We start from the raw sequence: 24,203 nt of genomic DNA on the forward strand, positions 1-24,203 counted from the left end.
ATCTTCATTTAGAGCTTCTCGCCACTCCTACTTTATATGTGGTCAGACTGCATATATGCGTCTACCTCTAGATTGGGATGGTACCTGCTACATTGCATTCCTTTTGCCACCTGTTTTCCTAGCTCCTCCTGATTATTATAGAAATATTCATTTAGTACACAACAGAGAGCGGAGAGATCTCCCAATTGTCGATTACACTGAAACAGCATGGGAAAAATACACAGATTTCAATAAAGGCATCTTTCCCTATATAGGTACTGTTACTAATAGTAAGCTGATACGTAGATTAACTAGAACCCTTGAAGCAGTAGTGAATGAAACTATTTCCGCCCTAGGCAATTTAACAGAAGAGCAGTCTGCTATGCGGATTGTTGTGCTTCAAAATCGTCTTGTCCTTGACGTCATCCTGGCTGATAGGGGCGGAGCTTGTAGGGTCATCGGATCCAGCTGCTGCGTATTCATACCAGAAAATTCGCCATCTGTATATAAAGCTATAACTCGCCTTCATAAGATTGTAAGCCAGATACACCAGAATCCAGGCACTTGGACTTGGTCCAGTTGGTTTTGGAGTGTGATATCAGCCTGGGGATGGAGAGTTCTATCCTTCCTAGGTATTGGCCTTCTCATACTATTCAGTTGCTGTCTATGTCTACAATGTGGACCAGCGATCTGTGGCCTGTGTGCCACATCGTGTATTCCACCACCAAGATTTCATTCGTCACGGAAGAAGAAAGAAGAACAAATGATGTTATATGAACAGATCAATGGATTGATGAAGATTGATATCTCTTGACGGGCAAGTAGGGGACAAGGAGGGAATGTGGAAATATGGATTTTTCTGGTCAGTTATGTCCCCTATCTTGGACCCCAACGGTTCTATGTGCATGTTACAAGTACATGTATGTTCCCTCCAGTTCCAGTTATGAAGACGCAAACACATGTGCGTCCACCGTCAACATGTCCTCTGTCAGATCCGCCATGAATAGGCCGGATATTCCATTCCTAAGTACGAAAGGCCACCGGCTTTATATGGTTCACTTATGCCATTTTACAGTCCAGGCAAGTAGGCCCTGATTCTGTCATCAAACTCTTCTTGCCTTCTGCCTCTGAAAGCTCCAGTCTGAGCCTGCATCTGTGACCATGAACTTTGTCTCATTCCCTGCGCGGCTCACAAAGCCTGACATCAGCCTATTCTCTGCCAAGAACTGTATTTCACCTTCGAGTTATCTGCTTCCCCCTCAGCCAATGCATTCCTGCCTAGTAGTTTAAGTAAACATTCTTCCAGCTACCGAGCAAAAGGCCCGGCTTCTCTGTCTTTATGCAAGTAATTCATATTCCGGTTACCATGGAATATTCCTACCCCCTCGCATTTAGTGTAGACACTTAGACGCTTGTACACGCACGCACAGTCAGTATAGAATAGATTCTGTCCGAGAGTCCTTCTTTTGTGGATAACATAGTTCTTTAAACATAGGATGTTAGATATGATTTGGGATTAGGTTGACTTGACCCCCCAGACTTTCCGTCTCCACATGTAGAGCTAAATGTCAAGTCCCCTTCACCCCCTAGTTGCACGTCAATCACACGTCATGCTGCTGCGCGCGCATCTATGCCAAGTATTATCTTATAGATCCACCTATATATGACATCATAACCAATTATGTTCCTTTTTACTCCTTATTACACCCATTTTCGGTTACGCATATGAATCGTCATTTTCCTTATCAATTGTTACGCCTACTGCATTCGCCTCATTGTAATGTATGTACTATAAAAGTCATTTCTTGTCAATAAAGTATGTACTTCACTTCCTGAACCTCCGTGGTGATGGAACTTGGAGCAACCGATTATAATCGATCATTGGAATAAAGCCCATTCCGAACCTCTAATACCACGGATTCTGCCTCTCATTTTTCTGAGCTATTTTATTATGTTTCTGTATCAAATTAAGTCCAGGTAAAGGAAATTATTTACCACAAGTCGAGTACGATGCAGAGGTTCTTGGCGTGGTCTGAGGGGGTAGGTGGGCTTCCGAGGGCGGTCAGCCACCAGGTGCTGTCCCATGCAGAAGGGGTGGTACCGAGAACGAGGACTTCTGCCTTCTGGGTGTTGAGCTTCAGGCAGCTGTTGGTCATCCAGACTGCGACGTCATGCATTCCTTTCTGGAAGTTGAGTTTGGCAGTCGTGGGGTTGTTGCTGAGGGAGAGGATGAGGTGGGTATCGTCAGCGTAGGATACGATGTTGAGGCCGTGTTGTCGGACGATGGCTGCGAGGAGGGCCATGTAGATATTGAAGAGGGTGGGGCTCAAGAATAAACCCTGTGGGACTCCGCAGGTGATTTCTGTGGGGTCGGAGACAAAGGGTGGGAGTCTGATGCTTTGGCTTCTACCGGTGAGGGATGATCTGATCCAGTCCAGGGCTGTTCCTTGTATGCCTGCGTCGTGTAGTCTGGCGACTAGTGTGTGGTGGGAGACAGTGTTGAAGGCCGCTGATAGGTCAAGTAGGATGAGGGCTGCAGAGTGGACTTGGTTCAGGAAGGTGCAGATGTCATCTGTGTCGGTGAGTAGGGCGGTCTCTGTGCTGTGGTTGCTTCAGAATCCGGATTGGGACGGGTCGAGGATGGCATTCTCTTCAATGAATCGTGTCAGTTTCCTGTTGACTATTTTCTCTGCAACTTTGGCTGCGAAGGGGAGGAGCGAGATGGGCCGATAGTTCTTGAAGTCGGTGGGGTCAACTGTGGGCTTCTTGAGCAGAGGTCTGACTTCTGAGCGCTTCCAGTCATCTGGGAAGGTGCCTATTTTGAAGGTGTTGTTGATGGTGCATTGTAGTTCTGTGCGATGGCAGACGCGGCTCTGTGGTAGATGTGGGGGCGGCAGGGTCGCTGGGGTCCCCCGAGTGGATGCTTTTCATGGTCGAGGCGTTGTCTTCAGACAAGATCGGTGTCCAGTTGGAGACGGTGGGCTGGCTGGTGTTTCTGTGGCGCCTGGTGGATCGTCGATGAAGTTGTCGTAGAGGTTTTTGATATTGAGGTGGAAATAGATTCCAAGCTTGTCGCAGAGGTCTTGGGATGGGGTGATGTCTGTGGCTTCTTTGCGTGGGTTGGTGAATTCTAAAATGACACTGAAAAGTTCCTTGGAGTTGGTGGAGTTGGCCAGGATTTTGTTGTGGATTAAGTTCCTCTTGGTGGCTCTGATCTGGTTGTGGTAGTCCTTCTTGGCGTCCTTGTAGGTGGTGTGGTTTTCGGTTGTCTTGGTGTTTCTCCAGTTCTTCTCCAGGCGTCTGCAGGTGAGTCTGGCTTCATGGAGAGCGGTGGTGAACCAGGCGGCTTTCCTGGGGCATTGTCTGTCGGGGTTGCGTAGTGGGGCGAGCTCGTCTGCGCAGTCGGAGATCCAGGTGTGAAGTTCTCTGGCTGTGTCGTTTGCGTCGGGTGCCCAGGTGTGGTTGTCTCGGGTGAGGGTGGAGTTAAGTAGCTCGTCGGTAACTTTACTCCAGTTCTTTCGTGGTGGGCGTGGGGCTGGTTTGGGTGCCTTGAGTTTGTTGATGGCGAAGTGTACACAGTGGTGGTCGGTCCATGCGGCTGCGTTGTGTGGCTGAATTGGATGCTGTTTCCTGCCACGAAGATGAGGTCGATGGTGTGTCCTGCTCTGTGGGTCGGTGTGTTGACGAGTTGTTCAAGTCCGATGCTGGCGAGGTTTTCACGAAGGATAGTGGAGTTGGGGGTCGTTGGGGTTGTCGAGGTGGAAGTTCAGGTCTCCAATGAGTATGTAGTTTGAGGCGATGGCGTGGGGTGCTATGAAGTCGGCGGCGAATGGTGTTCAGGGGCTGGGGGGTCTGTAGACGAGGGTTTCTCGGAGTGTGGCTTTAGGGGTGGTCTGGATCTGGAAGTGCAGGTGTTCGGCAGAGGGGAAGGCTTCGCTGGGGGTGGTGAGGCGGAGGGTGCTCTTGTGGGCGATGGCGAAGCCCCCTCCTGGGTGGTTGGGGCGATCTTTCCTCTGGATCTAGTATCCGTCTGGGATGGCGCTGTCTGAGTAGTTCTGAGCTTATTCGTATACTGAGTAGATACACTTTCTATCTTTTCCAACCACCCCCAGGACCACCCTCATTGCCATTCTGGTCCTGTGTGAAACGGTCAACCTCCCCGAATTGGGTAAAGTATGATTTCAGAAACAGTGTGCGTGAGATGTATGTGTGCTTTTTATCAATACCCACGTTTTTTCATCACCATTTGATACTATTTGGATATTTTTACACTATATGGTGCAATTGAGACTGATTACACATAGTGCACGCTAATTTTAAGAGATCAGACGTTCACGCTGATAACGCTAGGATGCGATTAAATTCGCCACTATCACAGAATGCCTGTCACATATAAACCAATATGTTACAGTGATTTGGATCGGAGTGGCACATTGAGGGGATATCCTCTAAACAGAAGCATGCATATAAACCAATATGTTACAGTGATTTGGATCGGAGTGGCACATTGAGGGGATATCCTCTAAACAGAAGCATGCATATCTGCCTGTGACATTTTATATGGTGTTTGTCCCGGTTTCTCTTTTCAGATGGAGCCTGGCAGTTGACACACACTTTCTTTTAAACATTACATGAGCAGCAGCTACTCTGCCCCCACTTTACTGACAGGATAGGGACTTCCCATCCTAGTAATCTCACTCACATAGGGGGGATCTTTCTTGCCCTGAAGAAAGTCCAGGACCTTTACGGCCACCACGGACTGAAACATGTCGGCATTAGGGTCTTAGGACCATAACACTCCAACAAAGACCCTTTTAAAACAATTTTAATTACCCAGACAGACCCAAGAATAAAGGGAAACTGGGGATCTGCCAGAGGTATTTTATTTAAAACCCCCTTCTCTCCTGCATATCGAAAGAGCTCCCAACACTGTGGTTATGCCCACTCTGACCCGATGATGAAGCATGACACCACTAGGGTGTGTGAGGGCAATTAAAAGAAAAATAGTTTTTTCCCCACATTCATGGTTGGGTTAGGTACAACCTTTCACTAGAGAGTCCCCATTGTTTTCTTTCCTTCCCCTCATTCATTGTTCAGGTACAGCTAGCTTACTAGCACCGCCGACCAGCCCTTGGTCTATTAGAGTATTTGTTGTGAATATTATACTTTGTAGGGAGGATATATTCTGGTTATTGTTACCTCTCATACCCTCTAGGTGCCTGGATCAATCCCAGCACCTTTTTGTGTTGATAGTAAAGCTTGACTCTGCAGCAACGGGGACCAGGAGACGTCGGTGATGACCAAAGTCCGCAGGTGAGCTGTCCCACGAAGGATGTCGAGTGCTGGGGGGTCAGTGTTCGGATTGGAGACCAACAAGCCTTTGCAACGGCAACCCACGCAGTCAGAGAAAAGATGCTTCGGTGTGGACCAGCAAGGTCCTGGGGACTCCCCAAGCGATGGAGAGTCAGGGCACGTCTGGAGAAATCAGGAAAGCCCATTCAAAGTTAAAGTTGCCTGCACAGAGAAACACAGGCCAATGGACCAGGGATTGCGAAGGGACCTCGAGAGGAATCACAAAATACCAGCCCACGAAACACTCGTGGAGTGTAGGCCGGTAATCTTCAGTGAAAATACTGCTCGGGGTATGGACTACAAGTAGCCTAAAGCACAGTCTCAGGGATCGCCAAAAAGCATATGCTGCTGCCAATGTGAACGGTGTCCAGGGGTACAGGTTGCACGGTCCCCATGAGGGCTGCGGGTCTCAGGTTTGCTGAGAACACTAGTCGACCACGGGGTAGCTTAGAAACCCACCTCATGTATTGCAAAATCTTCGGAGTCCTTCAGGAGCTGCGTAGATGCAAACCAGTCAGATGCGTTTAAGGTGCCTGCCTTGCAGGGGTATAACGCCTTTACTCCAAGGGAGATTCTTCGGTCATCCAACTTCGTGTAGATAGTCAAAGTACTTGGTTTCTGTAGCAGAGTTTCGTCCAGGTAAATCTAAAGTCCTGTAGCCAGGGGTTCCTACTTTATACCCAAGGAAGGGGTGGGACAAACCCTGGGGACTCACCTATGGTACGGTCAGGACAGAGGGGTGGCTACACCCATGTCCTTTGCCCAGTTTTGCGCCCAAGCAGGGGCTGATAGCCACAGCAACCAGTTTGAACTTGACTATGCACAAAGACACCAAATGTGCCCCCAGTGCAGACATCAAACCACTCTTGGAGTGCACCCACCCAGCCCCAATACACTAAAGCCTGTCTGGGAGGTGGTCACACCTCCCTGTGACAGGAAACCTATTTTCCAGCCGTCACGTGCTGGAGTTTCATCCAGCAGCATGAGGGCAGACACATGTCTGTGGCTAGCAGAATCCATTTTGTGATGCCAGGGTCTGTAAAGCTGGTACCGGGTGTACCGGTGCTGTCATGTTTCTCCCTCTAGTAGGGTGGAATCATACCTCCACACCAGTTACTGGTGTGGAGGTATGATTCCAAGGTGTTCGACACCAAACACGACATGTTTCCATGCAGCCATGTACCGAGAGGTTATAATGCACTTAAGAGTATATGGTCTGGCTGCATCAAAAACAACCCCGGAATAAGGGCTCCGAAAGCTGCAGAGGGGCGCTGCTCATGCATGAGCACCCTCTCACATGAAACTCACCACCCTCCCTTCAGGCTTGTTAAGGCCTGCCATAGGGGTGACTGATAGGTTTACATGTGCAGTGATATGGAGAGATATAGGTAACCTATATCTCAGTAAGGGGTGCAAACACCACCTTACACAGGCTGCTGTAGCAGACATGTTGTGTCATTTTAAATGGCTTCCCAGGGGTGGCACAATATATGATTCCCTCTCAGAAGCTCCTCTTCATCAGAGCGGTTCTCGACACTGCACAGTTTCGGGTCTATCCTCCCGAACAGCGAATCCGGGATATTCGGGCTCTGATTCCGATCTTTCAGCCCTTGTCCCGGGTTTCGGTCAGAGTGACCCTGAGGCTGCTGGGCCACATGGCCTCCTGCATCCTGCTGATCGATCACTCCAGATGGCATATGCAGGCTCTGCAGTGGGACCTGACGCTCCAGTGGGCGCAGCATCAGGGGAACCTGTCCGATCACATCCAGATCTCGGAGGGCACTGCACGACAGTTGCAGTGGTGGCTCACGAACCGGCATTGGGTCGACGGCAGATCCCTCTCCCTTCCCCAACCGGAAGCAGATAGCACAGCCGCTGGTGCCGATGCCGGTACATAAGGACTACTGTCACAGTGTTTGTTCACACCTGGCTGTATGTGCACAGTATGACTCTCCTTCCCCTTCACCATCTCCCAACGTATTAATTCGGGTTTCTTCATCTCCACCACTAACACCATACACATCCAGGAGACTATTCCCCTGGCCGTCCCCCTGCTGGTTGAGAGCCAAGACTGCAGTGTTAGTAGCAGAACCGGCTGTATCGTAACTCCTCGCGCCATGCCCCTCATGGATCGCCTTCATCAGAGCATCAGCCACCTCCAGCCCCGGAATAATTGTTTCGGAACCACAGGACCTAAGGAGCTCACCAGCTCTGCCCGACTGCAGCAGGTGCAATACTGGTCTTCCCAACTGAGGTTAGGTATCTGCCTCCACTGTTATCCCAGAACCCCCAGGCCTGTCACGAGTGTCTGAGTCACTATTTAAATTCTTCTCACCAAAAGCTGACTTTATTGTCAAAGATCCTGCAGCTCCTGCTTCGCCCGTGACATTTACCATAGCTGTACCACGTCCATGTCCTTTAGCTGCGGCAGTACGCTGTGGACCCATACCAGTCCCGGTGCAAGAAACATACAGCTTAATGCCAGAGCCGAGCACTGCAGCCGCTGTCTGCTGGAGAGGACGCCCTGTATGACTCCAGTGCGCCGCTATGGGCAGCCACAGAGCACACCCTCCACATCGAACAGTTCTCAGAGTTTTTCAGTCAGCTATACTGCGCCTACCAGGTGCGTCGCCCTCATCCGCGGCTCCCGCCTCCTGCTTGCTTTCAACCTTCAAGTTTCAAAACGCACGAAAAACGGGTCCGTGAGTTTTTACATTTTAATACCCGTTTTCATTTCCACTGCATTCACATTTCAAAAGAAGACAAGAACGGCGTGGGGGGGGGGGGGGCGCCAGATGGGAGGCTGGGATCACTGAGGTCAGTGGTGGCGTCCTCCTCTGCGCTGACTCACTCCACCATCTTCCCCTGCAACACCAGTAAAAAATTCAAATTGTTGTAAGAGTCTAGCATACCCCTCCCCCTTTGATACTTTCCTATACTATCGATCAAGAGGAGTGCTCAGAAAGCACACCCTGAGCTTGCTTGCCATGGGAGCCAGCAGTCTGCTGAATGCTGGAATATCCCATTTTATCCACTTCCACTTAACAGCTGGTTTCCAGGCTCTACTGCACCTCCTTGGAGGATGCCCTGACTCAACGGTGTGCAGCGCATGACCAATGGGAGCTGGGCCTGAATATACCAGACAGGATGTGGTCATTTTGCTGTGCTCAGATAGGGCTTGTTGTTGCTCGTAGTAGGCTCCGTATTACACATTACAAGATCTTTCAGCTGCCATATTACACTCCTGCACAATCACAAAGACTAGGCCTCTGAGAAACGTACTATTGTGCCTGCTGCGGCATCTCATATGTGACATTTTTGCACCTGGCATGGACTTGTGGTGCAATTCAGTCATGCTAATGTGAGGTGCTCGCAGCACAACTGAAATGATTGGTCACAATGTGTCCAGGGACCCAAGGGTTGTAGTACTGGGATGGGTAAGGGATATCCCTGCCACCCAAAGGAGATGTACAGCTCTAGCACTGCTGCTTGCAAAGTGGCAGGTGGCATGTTGCTGGGGATGCAGAAGACTACCTAAATATAAGACATGGTAGGATTCCCTCATATACTGCAATGAAAAATGGGATGTATATGCTACACTCCTGCTCCCCACATCGATATCGAGGGATATATGGAGCCCACAAAGGGCATTCCCTTTTGGCTGTGGCCCACCAGAATTTGTGTGTTGGCCGCACATAGGACACACAACCTAGACAATATTTATGGCTCAGCAGCAGTCTTACACGTGGCAATGCCATAGCATACATCCGCCACTTTGCATGCAGACAGGAAAGAACGGAAGCAGACTGTCACTCTAACCATAGGTTGTCCTGGCACCCAGCTAAGTGGTTGTACAATGCCTGCAGTTCACTGTAATGTTACTGAAATGCTGATGTGATTTTCTTGTGTTGCATGTTGCTTCTTTGCTTCTGTAATGCTTCAAATAAAACTGAATTTAAAAAAGAAGAAAAAAAAACTTAAGTCCACAGACACAAATCATATCTTGGTTATTGGAATAAAATGACAGTGCCAGAGGCCAGCTGCCAGAAGGTGACTGCACTCAGTCTCGGGGATGATTTTCGCTCTACAAAAGAGGCCTCCATGTTACGTGAAATCACAAGACTTACTCCGACAGCTCACACTAAAAACAGCTGGAGCTATATGTATAGCGTCACAGAGAAGTATTTAGGGGGAAAGTCTGGAAAATTATTATATTGGCTTGCAAAGGGAGAATGGAGTGCAGGGCTGTCTCCTATATCTGTGATGCCTCCATGGAATGGAGGCACTGAAAGATTGCAGAGGTGTGTTCTGACTACTACTGTACACTCAACTAGCCTTGGCCAATCCCTGACAGAGGTATCATCCTCCTTGATTTGTGACTTAGCACTTACTGGCTTAACAGCTAGGCTAGTAGCGTAGTTGAGGCCTCTTGCTGAAGATGAACGATAAGATACATGTTCTGCAATGCAATCAGAGAAAACACCTGTCTCTAACCTCTCCCAATAGAATTTTTCAAATGCTTTGCATCTTTAAAATCACCATATCTTCTAAGCACATTTAAGAGGCCTAGATCAACTGGAGCACTACTAAATGATTTGCAATTGTCCACAAATACAGTATTACTTACACTATGGGTGCCCGCTGATTCTTCCAACTCCTATAGATCAATGTCATAATTAAACTCTGAAGTCAAGACTCTTGCTAAAGCCATGGCCTACAGGATATTGGAAGAAAGATACATCAGGCAGGACCAGAATGGCTTTGTGCTGGGAGGGGGACAAGACACTATCAGAAGTGTCCAAATGGAGCTAGCTTACATGGGAACATTTCCCAGCCCAAGTCCATAATTTCTCATTGATTTTGAGAAAATATATGATTGACTCGATTGGGGCATTTTTCTACACATGATTTTTTTACATTACATTTCCTTTCTTATAATGACTCACTTTATAATCGTCCCCAAGCCTAGTTGAGACTCAATTGTTTTTGTTGTTGTCCTATTTTGCAAGAACACAAAGAGGGTGAGGGACTATCACTCTTGTTCCCCCTGATTTAATCAATTAAACAACAAAAGAGTGACAAGGGGATAGGGAGCAAAAAAGGCACGGGCAAAAACCAAAAATATTTGTTAAAAGAACCCTCACTCACCAACCTAGTTGGTGACATGCTTCATCATCGGGTTCCCACCAGAGAGGCCGAATGCCTCTCTGGTGTGCTGCGACGCCTGTGTTACAGCGGAGCTGGTTTCTGATTGTGAAGGGAAGTGAGATTAAAAGGTAAATGATTTAAACCAATGACAAGTTTATTCTTGGCAAATCAAAGACCAATAAAAACGTGAATTGGGCAAGATCTGGTTAGTAATGGTAACCAGAGCTTGACCAATTTTTAGGTCGACATGTTTCTGCTTTTTGCGCCCAGTCGGCTAAGCTTTCATCAGGACCACGAGGGTCTCCACGGCGGTATGCACACGCTAAGGCGCACCCTAACCTGTGGAGATCAAAAAGGTAAAACTCACGGTTTTACCGAGAAGCCTCCTATTTATCCGGGGCTAAGAATGTCTGAAAAAGAAAATAAGACAGACAAACCACATATAAAGAGACATACAAAGACAAAACATTGTTTGATTGCATTGTTTAAACGTGCTTGTGTGAACAAAACTTTTTTTGGAACCGTGCTGTGGAGCGAGAGTGGGTGTCCTGATAGCGATAATAGCTAACAACACCTCAATACGAGTGATTATTCGTCGTATATAAACTTGTGGAGATGTGGACTATTATTCACAAGACCGTAAACACTACTTGTGCCTGCATTTGATTACATCAAGTGATGTCAGAGCTACTGACAAGGTGCAATCGTAGTGGCTAATTGGCCGGAGTGAATGTCGAACATATAGCGAACTCGTGAAGTGGTAGGCATGCTAAAAACAAGCGTCTGAGGTGTTTGCCAGGCGCCGTTGCTCCAAAGCATGTCTAACATTTAAAATTGGTTATAAAAACAGCTGCATGGAAAAACCAAATGGCCCTCTTACTTATGTTGTTGTTGTTACTAGCATCATGGGTCCGGGAGGGGGGTAGTGAGCTATAGTATCTGGCGAAATAAAAAAGCAAATCATAACTGTTATCATCTGCTTTCGGAATATAAGTTGAAAGGAACCTAATGCGGTGTCAAAAAAGCGGTTCGTCAACTTACTTCCATGCTCGCACACTCCCGCGATCAATCTCGATCTGTCCTCCTCGGCCCGGATATTAGTGAGTGAATGGGGAACGCGGAAGTAAATACTCCGTAGTTCCCGTCACGTGATTATTTTTACGTGCGTATGCGTGTGATGCAGTCCAAAGGGGCGGGTGATGACGAGGTTTGAGATTGTATTCCTATTGGTTCTCCCCTTGTGATTGGGAGGTTGTGAGCTGGAGCGTTTTAATGTTAAATACAACCTTTATTAAAAACGTCAATTTCCACCGTCTAATCTCAAATTGTAGACTGAATTCCTTGATGTTAGTCAGTATACAAGGGTTGGCATATACCACATCATAAGAACTATCTAGGTGCAGTCTTGGTCGAGGATAATTAATGTCAACATGGTAATTCGTGCCGACAAGGAAATCAAAGGCAGTGTGCGGTGCAAAGAACTACACGGAGGCTACTAAGGTGTTAATGCCAGACTGGCTTGGTGGGATCAGTTTTTCAATATGGAACCCCAAGGGATATTGTCATTCAGACCTTTGAGATGAGTAGATAAACGATAAACCCAACGTTGTTCTTTCTCAAATAGCAATTGTTGGTTATTTGCTCCAGGCCTGAGTTTTTCGATGATCGTCCATCTCATGTCATTTGTTGTGTGATTCAACTGTAAAAAGTGTTCAGCCAGTTTTGTGCTCAGCTTGCGACATCGGATGGTGCTGCGATGTTCGCAGATGCGCTGTTTTATTTTCCTACTCGTCATACCGACGTATCTCAGTCCACATGGGCATGTGATCAAGTAAACCACGTCGGTGGAGTTGCAATTGGTGTGCATTCTCTGCATCCATTGTTTTCCTTGTTCAAGTACTAAATACTTAGAGGGGGAGGTCAAATGACAGACACTGCATGAGCCGCAAGGGTAGTGGCCGACAATGGCAGGAAGGCCCCACGTACTCACAATGGACTGTTCTTGATTTCTTTCTTGAACTTTCGGACGGGTATGCACCAGGGAGTCCTTAATACTCCTTGCTCTTTTATAAGAGAATAAGGGTTTTTCCCAATCATGTTTATTGCTCGTCAGAATATTCCAATGTTTCTTTACGGACATGCTCACTGCGTTGGAGGCTGCGTTGTAAGTTGTGACGCAAGTGAGAGGTGTGGTGTCCTGATCCTCTTTCTCATAAACTTCCAAAAGAGCTTCTCTGCTTTGGTTACGAGCTCGTTTGTTGCTCTTTGCGAGTATTTTGTTAGGGTAACCACGATCTTTCAATTTGGCCGTGAGATCATTGGCTTGTTTTTTGTACGTTGAAACATCACTACAGTTCCGACGGAGCCGAAGGTATTGGCCAAATGGCAGGTTTTCCCTCAATGGGCGAGGGTGGTAACTGGTGAAATGTAGTAGATTGTTTTTTGCCGTCGGTTTGTGGTGGGTTTTGGTTTGAAGGGTATCGCCTACCCTGGTAATTACCACATCCAAGAAGATCATTTCATCTTTGTTGTGAGTATGTGTAAACTTAAGGTGAGGATTGCATTCATTCACCCAGTTGTAGAAATCGAGGAGAGATTCCTCAGAACCCTGCCAGATGATCAAGACGTCGTCAATATATCTTTTCCAAAAGAAAATATTGGACGAAAAAGGGTTTTGTGGCGTTAGGATGAATTTACTTTCAAAATCAAATACATACAGCCCAGCTACCGAAGGCGCGAAGGTGCTGCCCATCGATGTGCCTGTTGACTGTAAAAACAGATTGCCCTTGTATTCAAAGAAATTTCTTTTTAATGCAAGTGTGGCGCATGCGATCACAAATTCACGCGGAGTTGTATAGTTCCAAGGGCTAGACTCAAGGGTGCTCCTGATTACATTGATGGTGTCATCCTGGGGAATGCAGGTGTACAGGCTTTCAATGTCCATGGTCACCAGAAAAACAACTCCATCTGGAAGAGTGATCTCTTGGAGGAGGGCCAATAGACTTTTCGTGTCTTTGAGGTAAGTGCTAGTAGCCTGTATGAGTGGTTTCAGGAAGAAATCACAATAGCGTGACAAGGGTTCCAAAAGTGAGCCAATCCCAGAGACTATGGGACGTCCAGGAGGAGGTATCCTGTTCTTGTGAGTTTTAGGGAGGGTGTAAAAGTAAGGGATGATACCCTCACTGGTTGTGAGGTAAGTTGCTTCTTGTTTGGTGATAAAACCCTGGAGTTCTGCGTTTTCTACCAGTTGGTGAATTGTAATTCGGAGTTCATTGGTGGGATCCGTAACAAGAGGAGTATAGCTGATAGGGTCATTGAGGAGGCGTCTGCACTCCGTGTCATAGGCAGTGGTGTCTTGTATTACTACTCCGCCACCTTTGTCTGCCGATTTTATCACGATGTTCGGGTTGGTTTGTAAAGAATGTAAAGCTTGAAACTCGCCAGCTTTCATGTTCTTGAAGCGATTTGGTTCTACAAAGGCGTCAATATCGTTGGATACTGCCTATTCAAATGCCGTGATCTCAGGTGGAATAGCATAAGGAGGCGGGGTAAAGGTGGATTTTACCTTAAACCCTGTGTCACTCGGTAGCGGCTGGGTATTATCCAGAGGCTGCTTTTCAAAGAAACTCTTGAGTTTCAGTTTCCTGAAGAAATTTGAAAGTTCACATTTGAGTTTGAATTTATCGAAACGGGCCGTAGGTACAAAACCTAGCCCCTTTTCCAAGATCGAAGTCTCATCAGGTGTAAGTGTCACTGAGGAGAGGTTCGTGATCAAACTCTTTGGTTGCTGGGGCCTGCTCGTGGTGCCTTGCTCCGCGTGTTGTCCCCCACTGTTTCGTCCTGTTGCCATTGGACTTGAGTGGTTCCTCTTCTCCGTCCGCGGCCTCTTCTGCCCCTCTCTAAAAAAGGGGGGCGATACTGGTTCTGTTGGTACTGGGGATGCGGTAAAAAGCCAGGGTTCCAACCCATCATAGGGTGGAATGGTGGGGGTTGGAAAGGTGATTGCTGGAAGGGATGCCAGGTCTGGTTGTTATATTGTCGCCTATTCCTTCCTCTTCCCCGTTGGCGTGCTTTATAGCTATCTCCACTGGAATCACTTGCTGTAGAACCATCAAATGAACTGTCCGTATTGTAGTCATTTCTTGCAGGCGGGGTGTAGTCTGGGCTGGTGTATGGATATGCCCTTGAATAGGACCATCTTGATAAATCCTTCTGGAATTTCTGGGCTTTTGATTGCGTGAGGGAATCCTTGTACTCATTAATTTCTTTGTTCAGTTCGTCCAGTCGTTTTTTGTAGCCAGTTAGGGTGGTTCTGAAGTGAGTTTCCGTTAACTGGATCTCTACCATAATAGCCTCCGAGAGCCTTAATGCTGTTTTTATTATAAGCACTAACCAATCCCTGGTACAGTGCCAGGCGATCTGTGCCCATTCCTTTCTAAATTGTGCATCATCCAGAAAAATGCGAGGGGCGTTGGTAACCAGCAGACCTTTGGGTGCTATGTTGTTTCTTAAGTACTCAGTGAGGATCGTGCCATGGAGAATGGTACGTATCCGCCCTCTTTTTTGTTCGCTCAATTTATCCCACTCTGTGGTTTGTGAAATTGTTTGAGCGATCGAGGGGTCAGAAAAGAGTGAGGGGTCTGCCAAGTATTTAGTACTTGAACAAGGAAAACAATGGATGCAGAGAATGCACACCAATTGCAACTCCACCGACGTGGTTTACTTGATCACATGCCCATGTGGACTGAGATACGTCGGTATGACGAGTAGGAAAATAAAACAGCGCATCTGCGAACATCGCAGCACCATCCGATGTCGCAAGCTGAGCACAAAACTGGCTGAACACTTTTTACAGTTGAATCACACAACAAATGACATGAGATGGACGATCATCGAAAAACTCAGGCCTGGAGCAAATAACCAACAATTGCTATTTGAGAAAGAACAACGTTGGGTTTATCGTTTATCTACTCATCTCAAAGGTCTGAATGACAATATCCCTTGGGGTTCCATATTGAAAAACTGATCCCACCAAGCCAGTCTGGCATTAACACCTTAGTAGCCTCCGTGTAGTTCTTTGCACCGCACACTGCCTTTGATTTCCTTGTCGGCACGAATTACCATGTTGACATTAATTATCCTCGACCAAGACTGCACCTAGATAGTTCTTATGATGTGGTATATGCCAACCCTTGTATACTGACTAACATCAAGGAATTCAGTCTACAATTTGAGATTAGACGGTGGAAATTGACGTTTTTAATAAAGGTTGTATTTAACATTAAAACGCTCCAGCTCACAACCTCCCAATCACAAGGGGAGAACCAATAGGAATACAATCTCAAACCTCGTCATCACCCGCCCCTTTGGACTGCATCACACGCATACGCACGTAAAAATAATCACGTGACGGGAACTACGGAGTATTTACTTCCGCGTTCCCCATTCACTCACTAATATCCGGGCCGAGGAGGACAGATCGAGATTGATCGCGGGAGTGTGCGAGCATGGAAGTAAGTTGACGAACCGCTTTTTTGACACCGCATTAGGTTCCTTTCAACTTATATTCCGAAAGCAGATGATAACAGTTATGATTTGCTTTTTTATTTCGCCAGATACTATAGCTCACTACCCCCCTCCCGGACCCATGATGCTAGTAACAACAACAACATAAGTAAGAGGGCCATTTGGTTTTTCCATGCAGCTGTTTTTATAACCAATTTTAAATGTTAGACATGCTTTGGAGCAACGGCGCCTGGCAAACACCTCAGACGCTTGTTTTTAGCATGCCTACCACTTCACGAGTTCGCTATATGTTCGACATTCACTCCGGCCAATTAGCCACTACGATTGCACCTTGTCAGTAGCTCTGACATCACTTGATGTAATCAAATGCAGGCACAAGTAGTGTTTACGGTCTTGTGAATAATAGTCCACATCTCCACAAGTTTATATACGACGAATAATCACTCGTATTGAGGTGTTGTTAGCTATTATCGCTATCAGGACACCCACTCTCGCTCCACAGCACGGTTCCAAAAAAAGTTTTGTTCACACAAGCACGTTTAAACAATGCAATCAAACAATGTTTTGTCTTTGTATGTCTCTTTATATGTGGTTTGTCTGTCTTATTTTCTTTTTCAGACATTCTTAGCCCCGGATAAATAGGAGGCTTCTCGGTAAAACCGTGAGTTTTACCTTTTTGATCTCCACAGGTTAGGGTGCGCCTTAGCGTGTGCATACCGCCGTGGAGACCCTCGTGGTCCTGATGAAAGCTTAGCCGACTGGGCGCAAAAAGCAGAAACATGTCGACCTAAAAATTGGTCAAGCTCTGGTTACCATTACTAACCAGATCTTGCCCAATTCACGTTTTTATTGGTCTTTGATTTGCCAAGAATAAACTTGTCATTGGTTTAAATCATTTACCTTTTAATCTCACTTCCCTTCACAATCAGAAACCAGCTCCGCTGTAACACAGGCGTCGCAGCACACCAGAGAGGCATTCGGCCTCTCTGGTGGGAACCCGATGATGAAGCATGTCACCAACTAGGTTGGTGAGTGAGGGTTCTTTTAACAAATATTTTTGGTTGTCCTATTTTGACAATCTGAGAGATACATGACAGTGGTGCACCTTTTCTCCACTTCTGTTCAATCTCACAATCGAACCCTTGGCAGAATGGGTGCAGAAAAGCGATCTAATACAGGTTTTGCAGTGGGGCAGGAATATTGAGGACCACATTTTGCTATATGCTGACCTGCTTTTATTTATGTGCTGCCCTAGATGGACAGAGATATATTCTGGACACAAAAGGCCAAGCATCTGTGCTCCAAGCAAATAGAGGTAGATCGATGATGATCTCAATCTGGGCATCCCCTGTGCATATGACTGGAGCAAAAGGCTAGTCATTAGTAAGTCAGAGTGCAGATTCCTCAGGATACATCCAGCACTAGACCCGATCTGCAGAGCCCAACTGAACACTCATGTGAGGGCATCTCAAGAGGCACCAAGTGGCGGAAATAGTGAGGGCGAATGTCCTCGTTAAAATGATCCTAATTTTCAAGATTCTTTATGTGTTACAAAATTATCCATTTTACATCCCAAAGCAATTTGTTTGATCAGTTGAGATTCAATGTGATTCAGTTCCTGTGGGCGAATGGGACCCCCAAGATCACATTCTATACATGCACTTGCTCAGCTTTTTGGCTGCAGGCATTACTGGGCAAGGCAACTGATATTCATAAACAATTGGATTTTTTGAGATCGAGACAACCCTGCCTTTTGCTACTAAAAGGGACCACTAAGAAAGGGTAAACCTACTTTACCAGCCTTGTGTGAGTATTCACTTGCCCGCACACATGAGATCAGTAATGACATGTTGCTATACAGCCAGCCGGTTGATACAGAGAGGGTAGGCTTACACAACAGACACCTGGGAACATTTTCCAACATAAGCTGATTGGAGGGTTTTGACCCATGGGACACTATCTGAGTAGGGTTCCAGCAGGAAGCTCTTTCGTGTACCATCAATTAAATTTGAGTTGCCCAAGTCACAGTTTTATACTTCCACAGATCCTCCACCTACAAAAATAGTGCTTTGGTATATATTAACAAGGTGAAGACTATGTGGCAGAAGAAAAACAAGTTACTTACCATTAGTAATGTTTTTTAAGGCCTAAAAGTAGATGGATGAAATCACATAAGATTTTTATATGCGGACCACCTCCTGATCTAGGAGGAAGCAATAGTGGGTTCTGATACAGCGCTGGCCCTCCCGAGACAATTTGAACCCTTATCAGACCTACAGGTCAACAAAGGCAAGACCTACCTGTTCCTTGTGACTGGAGCCCTGCCACGCCCCAGGACCTCCATGTAGATCTTAATTGGGCACCCAACACCTTTAAATATTTAGGTATTCACATATTTAATTTCCTGTATGATCTAAGGGATGGTAATTTGGAAAGGGTTCTAGGGTCCCTTAAGACAAGTGTCCCTTTTTGGAGCTTGCAATGTCTTCCCCTTATGGCTAGGATATCCCTTACCAAAATGGTCATGCTACTGCGCTTACTATACTTTTTCATCAACATCCCGATTTCACTGACTGCGGAATGTTTCCGACAGCTGGACTCCCTGCTGCGGGACCTAATTTGGGGGGAGGGACGGCAGAGAGTCTCGCTAAAGAGCTTTCAACGCCCCATAACGTAGGGCGGATTGGAAGTGGCAAATTTTGAACTCTACTTCCTGGCTGCCCAGATGCATGCAATGGTTAGCGGAATGGTTGAAGGGGGTGAACCCAGAGGAAACCTTCATGATGGAGTCAGAAGCACGCACCAAACTACTACTGGCTAAAATACTAGACACAACTGTGCCTCTCTCCAATAGATCGGTATTGCAAACTGTAGACCTGCAGTGTTGGAAACTCTGCATGACTAAAACAGCAGGAACTCCCCGGTACACACCGGTGCTTCCGCTGGTCGGTTTACCCGATGGCAACCCTCGGACAATAGTCAACGCTGACCAACTAGTGACATGGTTGGAGGTGGTTGTGGAGACGGTAGGGGACTGCTATCAGGAGAAAGTCTTAATGCCATTTGAGGACCTAGATGAAGGATGCGGCCTTCCGTCAGGGAAGTTCCTCTAGTATGAAGCTCTGGCCCGTACCTTTGGGTCGTTGTGGGGGTAGGGCCGTGAGGAACCCAAGACTCACGCCGTACTACATTCACTACTTGTACAGGGTACGGCCCACCACCAAATGAAGTGGTTTTATACCTTGCTAATTGGAGCATCCCTTACCCCACTACATAATCTACGGAGACGCTGGGAGGCGGTTTTGGACAGGGAATTGTCTGACCCGGAATGGGGCAGATTTCTGTCCTCTCACAAGAGGATTTACTGTTACACTAGGCTGAAATATATTCAGTTCAACTATGTACATATGACGTACATGACTCCTCACCGACTTCAGGTCACTTATGGAGGTGAACCACGTAGATGCCCAAGATGAAATCACAATGAAGCAGACTTTATACACATGACCTGGGTCTGTGCCGGACTGCTCCCATTCTGGGATGAGGTCTCATTAAGGATAAATGCTTCAGTGGGGCGCACACTTGATTCCACGATCGAGGTGTGTCTATTGGGACTCTTTCCCCAACCACCGAAACGAAAGGTGGGCAATAGATTTATTGATTTGCCCATGGCATTAGCTAAAGAAGGATAGCTATGTCCTGGAAATCCCTTACTGGGCCATCAGTGGGACTCTGGAAACGAGATGTCACTTACTGGCCGGGGGCAGAGGGCAGATTCCTGGCCCGGGAAGAGTCTAGAGCTCTTAGACGCCATCTCATGGCCGAGCAATGGAGGTAAATGTTTTCCAGCTGGGAGCAGTCAAGGCAGGTCCAGGAAGATGAGGATGAAACTATGGATGGGGGTAAACACGGAGGAAGGACGCTGACTACACCCAACGGCACATAATATGTATCAAACCCTGCAAGATGCTTTTATGCCAAGTAGACAACAGCCGCTAGACTTGAGAGGGGTAGACAAGGCGATAGCTAAAGGAGAAGGAATACTATGCATTTATACTGGTCACTCTTTTTCCCTCCCCCATGCACTACAATGAATGGGTAAGATATGGCGAGTTAAGAATAAAATCAACAAGGAACCATAAGGGTAAATCCTGCCCCCCCACCCCTTGCGAGTTACTTCTCTCGATTGACCGCATGAGCTACTGTAGAAACTGCCCCCTGCATGTTTTTTCCATGATTATGTTTGCTTGGTTGATCCCAGTTTCATCAAACAGATGGCACTCAAGCAGATACCCCCAACAAGGTGGCTTGATCAAAATATGAGAAGGCAAATGCACAGGAGACACAAACTGTAGGCTATACTGTCATAATACCAGAGGTGTGGAATGGTAACACCAGTAAACGCCACTGTATTGTTTGGGAGGCTACTAAGAGGTGTGGTATAGATAAGTATGGGATACTCATTTACCGGTGTGTATAAATGTCTCTTGAAATATGTCAAAAGCACTGGCTACAATTAATATGTAACACTGTCAGTAAATTAAATGGCAATAAAAATCTGTTTGGAAATAAAAAGAAGTATATCAGAAGATTTGGTTCTGATTCTGACAAGATAATAGGATCAGTGTCATCCTCTGACATGGACAGGACTTGCATGGAACGTGGCGCTGGACGTGGACTCAGCTCCCAAGTCAGAGATGATCCAAAACAGGTTCGGGAAGCATAGACGGCACTGAGGGTGAACCAAGTGGCAATAACCAGACTCTAGCTTCTGAGGATCCAGGGGGCTAAAAAACAAAACAAGCGAACCCTCAGATTGCCAAAATTTCACAACATGGCATCCTTGAATACCTCAATCTGTTAAGGCATTGCCGATGGACCCTGTAACTCGTGGGGATCAGCTGTAGAATCGGCTACTCAGAAGGGGACCAGGAAGAAGAACATTAGGCACCTTGACGTCCTAACGGCTTCTCAGAGGGTGAGTAGTGAGGCTGGGAAGAGGCCCACTTGGACTTATGTTGCTTTTTGGATTTTCAATTACCAAAAGACTTAGACTGCAATGAAGAACTGTGTGAAAGTGGATTCACATTCTAGACTTCGGGCAGGAACTAAAGTTGAGTAACATACTGCTGGGTTCGATGACGTACAGCTTGGCATCGCGATCCCACATCAGCTTCAAGTGCATATAAAGGCACACTCCTCGGACGATAGAGTTTTGGCCTAAACCCAAACATGATAGACTGAATTCACAGGCATCGGTTACAGATATCGGCTTGCAAAAGTCTCTACAAGGCTTGCACCCTGTACTTGTAGGAGTGGGCAAGTTCCCTTTGCACACTGGAAAAGAAATTTGGAGGAAAATAACCTTGTCATCTAATGGGAAAAAAATAGATAGGAACAAGCTCTGGATCGGCTTACAAATGCACAGAGCGTTTATGCGGCTCCACCCGTCACTTCCTGGACAGGGGGGAGCCGACATGGAGCCACATGATGCCAACTACCGGCGTGCAGGGGCTATGATGAAAGATCTTTCGGATCCAGTCTGGTATCTGGACATATTCTACAGAAGAGGAACCTGCAGTTCGGCGTATCCATCAGAAAAAGAAAACAGTTTAATAATCAAAACTTCGGAGCAAGTATTAATAGATACAAGCCTTTTTTTTTTAACATAATGTAACCTATGACAAAAAAAAGATAGACTTCTGTGCTAATAGACTAGTATCAGCCACCCTGTTCATGAAAGTTTGTGAGCCCATGTGAAAAAGAAGTTAGCAATATTGTTTTATCTATGCATCCGTTTTCTGAAAGCAGTCCCAATTTTTTAAAGAAATGTTAACACCAGACCCCAGCGATATGACGGAAGATATTTTCAAATGAATAACTTGAATAAAACAATGCTTTAACTTCTAAGGCAGCTTTAAATTTGAGATGAGCTCTTCTGTTTGTGTATTTTATGTTAACAGTCAGCCAAAGACATGATGTTTAATGAGACAAAAATATAGTGTACCTGTTGCAAAAGCAGAAGTAGTGATGTGAGAGGGAGAGGAAATGCAAAAACACCACAAGACATCACCTTAAAAAAACCTGTGATGAATTACAAATTGTAGGCTTTCTTTTACACTGACCTGTAGTAAGTTTGAGATAACTGGTATGACATGGGAACAAATGGTAGAGCCCGGCTTTTTTTTGGCCCCAGCGTATGATTAATACGCCGCCGATTCACCAAACTTTTCTTCTGATACTCCGAAAAAGCCTTCACCAAAACGTTGTCACCATAATCTCTGTACATGCGAAAGGTCTGGAACAAATACACAATTATTTATACTTTTTTACATGTCACACAGATGAAGCCACAGGTGTTTAATGTCTTAAAAATCATGATGGAATGGTGAAATTTAAAGAACTGAACATTGTGGTAACCTTTTTGCCAGAAAAGCATGGGCATTTTGGACAACGTAAGATTTTGCACAGCTGTATACATTAGGCCTCTTCTAATAATAACCAGGATTGGATTAGTCAACTTCTATAGTGACAAGGATCTTAGAATGGAAGTGTTGCTGAGATTTCACTTCACTCTTTCAAATTCAGAATTTCAGGAATTCAAATGCATTAAGATGGTGGGACTTGAATTCAAAAGTTTAAAATTCCCTTTACTGCTATTCAATCTGTAATTTGCAATTCCGTGTTTGCAATATAAATATCAGCCCTTCTCGGAAAAAGACAAATCAGGCTTCAGAAACAACGTTTTCACACAAAATATATGTTTCAGCCAAGAGAATATCAAACATGAAAAAATAGTACCAAAGCACCTAAAAAAATATGTTTCAAATATACACATTGAAAATGTCATGCACAATTGTGCATTATTGGTTTGTCTCCCTTCATCGCTACAGTCCTTACTTTTGAGGGAGATTATATATCATAAAAGAGGCAATTATGCTAGCAATTTACATTAAAACACATTTCATCCTGCCCCTGTAGAGATTTAATACCAAACAACTGACTCGGAAATCTTTCACTGTTTTAATGAGAATCAAGCACCTTACTAGATAGATGCTGTATTTATAGTTTATAATGATAATTACTAAGCTGTGAAATCTCACAATATACTATACCACATACAAATTACTGCTAACTATACCTCACACATCAAATGCAATTCTCATGGCCTCACTATTGACATGATGAACAAGTTGCTTATCTTCGGTAAAGCATTATCTGTTAGAGACTCTATCTTGCTGCAGATTCCTTACCTTTGAATTTCCCAGGGGTCAGGCTGGATCCGGAAACTTTTGTTGAGCAATAACCCTTGCACGCGTCGTCGGGTGGCTCCATTTGGCTCAGTGTGACGTTGTAGGCAGTGTTGGTTATTACATCAAAGTGCCTATATAGGTGCAACCCAGGGGCGCAGACGTCAGTACTTTTCATTTTTTTCACGCTAGAAGCGTAGAGACATGAAGTAACTGACACAGTTGTGTGCAAAACTAGGGCCCTGAAAGGGAGAGTAACCCTAGTCATTCAATATTAGTCCCCAAAGCGGAGAGGCATAGGTGGGGCTGTAAGGGATCTTCAGCTAGATAGTCTCTACCAGGTAATGCGTTACCGAAGGTAAGTAACTTGCTCAACTGATAGAGCCTACTAGCTGCAGATTCCTTACCTTTGAATCAGATATCCAAAGCATACCATCCCAGCGGTGGTCTGCGAACCAATGCTTCAAACTAAAAGGTCCTATAGGACTGAGCGGGCAAAGTGCCCGTCTCTGCAGACCTGACCATCCAGACAGTAGTGTTTGGCAAACGTGTGCAATGATGTCCACATTACCGCCTGAAAGATGTCTCGGACACCCCAAGCCAAGGCCACAGTCGCAGCCTGCCTTTCCCCTGGTGAAATAGGCCCTTAATCCCTCAGGGGGCTACTTCTTTGCCAGGGCATAGCTGATCTTAATGCAGAGAACGACCCAGCGAGAAACGGCCCTTTTCTGCACTGCCCTACCCTTCTTTGCTCCCACGTACCCCACAAACAGTTGGTCATCCACTCTGAACTCTTTTGTGCGATCAAGGTAGAAGTGCAACGCTCTTTTTGGGTCCAGTCGGTGGAGATGCTCCTCTTCCTTAGAGGGATGTGGGGAGCAAAGAAGGTGCGCAATGTGATAGATTGACCCAGATGAAACGGGGTCAAACTTTAGGCGAAAAAGAAGC

At 46.1% G+C, this 24,203-nt stretch overlaps 1 protein-coding gene across 2 annotated transcripts in view; it reads right to left on the reverse strand.

Annotated features, from left to right (window-relative positions):
• GTF3C1 (general transcription factor IIIC subunit 1) overlaps positions 1-24,203 on the reverse strand; it is a 1,956,011-nt gene that overhangs the window by 497,951 nt on the left and 1,433,857 nt on the right. For both annotated transcript variants that reach the window (XM_085632176.1, XM_085632175.1), the window contains exon 30: positions 22,131-22,303. In XM_085632176.1, the coding sequence (XP_085488302.1) occupies positions 22,131-22,303 (173 nt within the window). The remainder of the gene's footprint in view (positions 1-22,130; positions 22,304-24,203) is intronic.

The sequence above is a fragment of the Triturus cristatus genome, chromosome 10 (genome assembly GCF_964204655.1).
Source record: "Triturus cristatus chromosome 10, aTriCri1.1, whole genome shotgun sequence".
In the NCBI taxonomy this organism is placed as follows: domain Eukaryota; kingdom Metazoa; phylum Chordata; class Amphibia; order Caudata; family Salamandridae; genus Triturus; species Triturus cristatus.